This window comes from Lathyrus oleraceus, chromosome 5 (genome assembly GCF_024323335.1).
Source record: "Lathyrus oleraceus cultivar Zhongwan6 chromosome 5, CAAS_Psat_ZW6_1.0, whole genome shotgun sequence".
Classification (NCBI taxonomy): Eukaryota; Viridiplantae; Streptophyta; class Magnoliopsida; order Fabales; family Fabaceae; genus Lathyrus; species Lathyrus oleraceus.
Window position 1 is genome coordinate 94,835,052 of NC_066583.1, and position 6,580 is coordinate 94,841,631.

Sequence of the window (6,580 nt, forward strand, 5' to 3'; positions counted from 1 at the left end):
TAATATATTTCAAAACAATAATAAATTTTATTATACAAATATGCGGTAAAGAGTTATCAGATGTGTCATAGACTCATATTATTAAGTTTGACATTTTAATGTAATTTGATCTTATATATATATATATATATATATATATATATATATATATATATATATATATATATATATATATATATATATATATATATATATATATATATATATATATGTATATATATATATATATATATATATATATATATATATATATATTAATAGAATGTTACTTGAAAATTATTGTTAGGAAATAAGTTTTATTTATTTTTTATGTTTTTATTCTTTTTACTTTTTATATATTTTATTTGTAATTTTGAATTGATATTAAAGAAATATTATTTTATTAGTTTAATTACAATTTTGATCTTTTTAGTTTTTATGATTCACGAAATTGATTATTCTATTTTAAATTTAAATAATTTTGATCTCCTTTAATGATTTTGCACTTAAAATTAGTGATATTTTTATTTTTTAAATAATAAATTTCTTGTGAAGCATAGTAAATTATTGTATATAAATTCTTTGTGGGACTTTATAGATAAAAATATAATTTAAAAAAGGAATATGTCATTGATTTTCTATGAAAAAATGGGAGAGATCAAAACTATTCAAATTTAAAATAAAAATATTAATTTCGTGAATCAAGTAAAATTGAGGGATAAAAATTATAATTTAATCTATTTTTTTATTTTTTTTTCTTTTAAATTATTTTAACATAAGAATATTTATGTCTCTTTGTAAATATATAAAAAAAAAATCATATCAATCAAACTATTAAATGATATTGTTTCATTTTTTAAGACTAATTGTTTTTAGGGATTTAGTTGAATTTGACACTTTTTGTCAGGACTAAAACTAGTTTTCGATTTGAAATATAAAAGTATTCATGGCATTGATTCAATTTGAAATTAAGCTACGCCGTGCCTGTTTTTCTCAGAATAAGCATCTCCGACGAGTATGATTCAGAGCGACACCGTCATGGCTGTACCACCACCACCACCCCTCAGGTAACCCCCCGTTCACCCTCATTCTCTCACAAATCATGCGTTTCCCCTTTGCCCTCACTTTAAGAATCCTCCAATTTCCCAACTTTTCACTCTCTCTCCCACTTTCCGTTACATTTCAATTTCAATTAGGTTAACCAGCGTGGTTCCCGTTTTTACTCATTAACTTTGACTCGCTTTGTTTTTTCTCTGTAAAAGCTCTTTCTTATCACACATCACATGCGGTTCCAATTTTCTAAAAGCAGTTTTTTTTTTAAATCAATTAGTACCAAAATGGAATCACACACTTTCTTTGGCGTACATTACACACAGAAAAAGAAAACTTGAAAACCCTGATTGCGACTCTTCGTCTGACCACATAGCACTATATTCAAAAAAATTCCCTTTTCTTATCGTCCTCTTCTGTACACTACAATACAAAACAATACCCCATTTTCCATCTTCAAAATCCATTTTTTGTCTGCAATTCTATAACCCCTTTACTCAAGATTCCCCTTTTCCCCTTTCATTCATCTCCATTTTCACAACTGTCACTTGGGTTCATTTGTTTTTATTCATTGTATATTCTTATTACTCATTTATTAAATATCAGAAAACTTTTTTTTGTCAATGAGGAATTCTTTTATGTATATATATGTTTTATGGATATTTAACTGCTTGGTTGGTGATGAACAAATACTTTTGTTTTAAAAGTGTTGTTGCTTAGTCCAAAATTGTTCACTGTTTTAGTTGTGGCAGTTATGGGTGGTGAGGGTAGAGTTGAAATTGTGAGTGGTAAAGGGTGCTCGAGGTTGTTTTCATCTTCATTTACTTCAATCAGAGATCTTCAACCATTGGATCAAATGTCTCCTGTTTCAGCTTCTCCGCAAGTGTCATCAACTGCTCCTTTTGCTGGTCTTGTTATATGCGTTACTGGCTTATCTAAAGGTGTGGATTCATTTCATCTACTCATTGTTTTGTATTTGCTCAATTGGATTTCCATTCATATTTTTCTTATTTCACTTCCAAGTCATTGGTTAAACTCTACAAAATTTCTTTCAAGCTTTTTATTTTTGAAATAGCGAACCATATTGTTTGGTTTGTTTTTCAATTGGTGATAAACACTGTGAAAGTTGAAGAAGGAGTTGAGAAATGAGAGTGATTTTCTTTGCATTATCTATTTTGTTGATAGTAATTAGTATATATGTTTTATGAAATCTAGCTTTCTCTACCTCTTCTGTTTTGCTTTGAGGTTGAAAAAATGTATTTATTTAGAGACATGCTAGATATGCTATATGTTCATATGCTAGAGGTTGAAAAGTTGCATTTATTTAGAGATATCGAACTGATAAGAGCTATTCATACCGTGGTATTTTGGCAGAAGCAAGGAATCAGGTCATGGAGGCCACAGAGAGATTAGGTGGCCAGTATAGCCCCAATCTGCATCCTCAATGTACTCATTTGGTGGTTCAGATATCCTTTTCTTTTAAATTTTCCTACATAATAATTGCATAAGTGTGATGCTGTAATAGGAAGTTGTGATTTTCATATACTGTCATGTACACTGGAAAAAAAATTCTGCCAAATCCTGGAAATTGTTTTCTTAACTTTCTTGTTTGTGGGAGAGAAGAAATCTCTGGACCATAGTATTGTTTAACAGTGGCTATAGCAGCACTATAGCAATATCGCAGCACTATAGCGCTACCGCATAGCGGAATTTGAACAAATAACTATTTTTCTGTGATACGCTATTTAGTAAAAAAATATTGTGAACTAGCTGTGCTATAGCACTGCTGCGTAGTGGAATTTGGACAAAACGTTATTTTCTTCGATCTGCAATTGACAACATTGATTTATCTATATTTATTTGTAATGTGTTGATGAATATATTAATATTTTATACTAAGAGTGGATCACTCATGAATCATGACCATGATTGTTGTTTTCCATCCACTTTCCGCAGCATGGATATTTCTGTAGTACGTTTGTGTTAGTTGGTTTAGTGTGATCATGAAATCTTTAACATTTAGCACAACTTCGGTGGATGCAAATTTGAGCATGCGCTGAAGCATGGAGCAAAAAATGGTCTCTTTGTTGTCACACTGGGTTGGTTTGTGGATAGTGCCAAGAAAAATGGTAATTAAGTTCATTTAATTTACATTTAATTTTATTATTATTTTGGTTATCTTTATTGGTGGTTGTAATTTAGCTGTTGTGCTATGAAGTCATGCTTAATACGGTTACTTGACATAGCTTTTTATGTTTTGCTCTTTCTCACCTTATATTGAATGTATGTGGAACTTAAAGTAACCAATTAATTAACAAACCACACATTTTTGTTGTGATTACAGCCCGTGGTGCAGTTTATGGTGATATTTGTTATTGTTAGGACCTGAATGCGTTTTCTTTTTGTCTGCGACAGTAAGGTTGACCGAATCACTTTATAGTCTGAAGAGATATGGAGATAATAATATGTACTTGGATGATTTTAGAGGGTATACAAATACTAGAAATTGTCTTCCTGCGAGAATCCATGAAACAACACATTCTCATCGTGCTGAAGAATTTCTAAGATTCTCTGGTAAAGAGTCTAACAGAAATTTGGACTCAACTTTGTCTGGTTGCTCCATCTATGTTGATCCACACATTTCATCCGAATTGCAGAACAAGGTAAAATTTATGTGAACTAATGCATTTTGTAATGGTACAGTTTCCTCTGTTTCAGTCAGGTTAGCGAATGATTCAAGTGTTCTTAGATGACACATTTAGATGCTTTACATATTCAATAGGTTGTCGAGTCTGCTTCAAGAGAAGGTGCTAGTTTGGTGGAACAATGGTTTGTTGGTTGCAATGTTAGTCATGTAGTGACTGAAGGGACATCCATTCAAAGATATCTCGGATACTCTAGTAACCTCGTTACAGTGAGTGCTTCTACATTGTAATTTAACCTTTTCGAGACATGCAACATTTAGAGATTTGATGTTATTAATATAATCCGATAAGTAATCATATACCATTTATTTATATCAAAATGATGTCTTGTTGCTATATGATATGTCTTAGCCACTGTGGATTCTCAAAACAGCTAAGGAGAAACAAGTGCAGAGGCTTGTTAACATGTCTGTTGATTTGGCGAGACAAGTTGGCTTGATGCTCGAAGACGTTCATAATGGCCTTTCAGGAAAGGTAATTTCTCATTATATTCCTTTACAATTTTCAAATTCATAATTTTTTCTATTGCATTTCTGGCTTAGCAAAGCATTTTTTTTCTATGCGCAAAGCCCTAGACTTCCCCCCTTTTTCCTGGAATTGTGATATGAATTTCATTGACATAATAACAGGAAGTAGTAAAGACAAAAGTCCATGACGAACTTCAAGGCGGTAAAAGTGAAATTGGCTACGAAGAAAGACAACAAATTGTAAGTTCGGCAAAAAATGGTGTTAGAAGTCGCCGTGGTCGTCGTATGCAGGTCAGTCTTGAGATTGGAACATTTAACTTCGAGCACGATCATCCGCCCAACTTTAGTTTGTTATCCCTTTTTAAATAAGTACTAAGAGTTAAAGATATGGATCAAATGCTTATTTAATTTCAACATTACATTGCAGACATGTCAGACGCCTATCCGGCCGATAACACCTAACAACCTTCTAGACTCTATCTGCTGGTCAATATCAGAGGCAACTTCAACTGCTTCCATTTACACAGACTCTTTCAGTGCTGAAGATCCTAGTGATAATCATACTTCAATATTTTTTGATGCAAAAGGGGATGCAAAGGACTCAGATGCTTCATTTTCGAACTCCACACGTCCTCTAACAGAAAGGTTGTTATCAATTTTGTAGCCTAAAGATTATTTTCCTGATGTAGTCAATATGACTTATATTTATCTCATTTGTTGCCTTTTGCAGTGAGAAATCTGAGTTGGTATTTAAAAACCATTTTCTCACCATACTCTTCCCAGTTGACCGGTTTTCCGAGATCGGCCCTTCCTCAAGGACATTTTTCAACAAAAACGGTTTTACATGTCTTCAGGTGTTGGATCATATACATGCATTTTATCAGGTACACGAAAAATTTGTAAGCCTTATCGACATTTTCTTACAATGTGATTCATATTGTTTATGTGCCTCTCATTCATCTAGAACTGCCACTAATGAGCTAATGGGTGGGGTGATCTTTGTGACAGGAGAACATGTCAAGCCATGAAATAGAAGTGGCGATTCATACAGATTCAAGACACGCGGATAAGCTTCGATCAGTGTACTCGAGTAAGGAAACAGCGGAGCATGGTTATGCGATGTTCAAACGAACTGAATTTTTGGGGAGTCGTTCAAGTTTTGAAATGTTAAAGCGCGTGAGTGGAGACAACAACTCCAATGTGTATGAGTTATTACTTAGGGCGTAAGGTACATTAGAAGTCACAAGTTTTTAGCATCTGTATTTTACCAGAATTGTATCTGTAACATCAACGGTGGAATGTCACATGAATAGGGTGCCCAAAATGGGAAGTGTGAATACATGTAATGGGAGATTGGCCAAATGGGAAAAGCAGTAACTTAGAGCCCAAGTTTTAAAAAAAAGTTATCTATAAAAGGATGGATACTTGAAGATCAGCTACTCACCCAAGTCTTAAAAAGGGTTTTAAATTTTCATTTTTATGCTGAATTTACAAAAGATTTGCCAGAAACTAGTTCGAGTTGTAAATCACTTTTTCTTTACGAGTTGTAAACCTCTTGAACTATTGGTTTTTCTTTGTTACGATTTTCATACTTTTCATAACAAATGTCAATCTTTATTTAGAGCAATCTTATTGGTTACAAATGATTTATACAAATGATAAAAATAAAATACTTGACCAATAAGTTTTGACCTTATATAAGAGACTGAGTGGTTATTATTTACAAGTGTTATATGTAGACACATAATTCTTGCATTTATTTTATTTTGGGAATCTGTTAAAGCAACCTAATATAAATGAAAAGCCAACTAAATAACTTAAATTCATGTTTACATAATAACAATTTAAACATTTCAAAGGAGAAAATTAAAAATCCAAACTCCAAAAAAGTGTCTTCAACTTCAAAAGATTATAAATTCAGCAACATTAACTGAAAAAAAAAATCATTAGTTGCATAAATAAAACTTCAATATGCCTAAAAAATCATTAACAACAAAAACTAAAATGCTACTGTCAGTGTTGTGAGGACATAAATTCATTTGTTTTGTAGAAAATATCAATGCATTAGAAATCACTTATTTCTATGATAAAGAGAAGATTAAGCATAATTTACTAAATATGTATCAACTTATTTTAGTACATGAGTCTCTTATATATAGAGAACTCATATTGTTGTTTATGCATCATCCTATAATCATTCATTCAATTGTGTTTCTTCTCATTTCTATTCTCTTCTCTTATATTTTAGCTGTGTTGTAATTATTTCATGTTATTCTGATACCCAACAGTGGTATAGAGCACTTAATCTTCTTTACAATATTCAAGCAATTCAAAGCACTAATTGAACTTGAAACTGAAAAGAAGATTAAGTGCTTGAGG

At 31.7% G+C, this 6,580-nt stretch overlaps 1 protein-coding gene across 3 annotated transcripts; it reads left to right on the plus strand.

The window, feature by feature from the left end:
• Positions 1-878: 878 nt before the first annotated feature.
• LOC127087841 (uncharacterized) lies at positions 879-5,636 on the plus strand. 3 transcript variants are annotated; one of them, XM_051028756.1, is made up of 11 exons: positions 879-1,046; positions 1,773-1,970; positions 2,404-2,495; positions 3,056-3,158; positions 3,445-3,692; positions 3,812-3,943; positions 4,086-4,208; positions 4,364-4,492; positions 4,629-4,846; positions 4,932-5,085; positions 5,210-5,636. In XM_051028756.1, exons 2-11 carry the CDS (start codon positions 1,784-1,786, stop codon positions 5,426-5,428), a joined length of 1,605 nt encoding a protein of 534 aa, XP_050884713.1. In that variant the 5' UTR covers positions 879-1,046; positions 1,773-1,783; the 3' UTR covers positions 5,429-5,636. The 3 variants fall into 3 exon arrangements, with proteins under 3 accessions (XP_050884713.1, XP_050884714.1, XP_050884712.1); XM_051028757.1 differs by having other exon boundaries at positions 1,782-1,970; XM_051028755.1 differs by lacking the exon at positions 879-1,046 and having other exon boundaries at positions 1,330-1,970.
• Positions 5,637-6,580: the final 944 nt, after the last annotated feature.

Excerpts from the sequence above, each read along its gene's own strand:
- LOC127087841 (XM_051028756.1), top strand. The coding sequence starts at position 1,784 with ATGGGTGGTGAGGGTAGAGTTGAAATTGTGAGTGGTAAAGGGTGCTCG. Across the intron at positions 1,971-2,403 it reads CGTTACTGGCTTATCTAAAG|AAGCAAGGAATCAGGTCATG; the intron begins GTGTGGATTCAT and ends GTATTTTGGCAG. Across the intron at positions 2,496-3,055 it reads GTACTCATTTGGTGGTTCAG|AACTTCGGTGGATGCAAATT; the intron begins ATATCCTTTTCT and ends AACATTTAGCAC.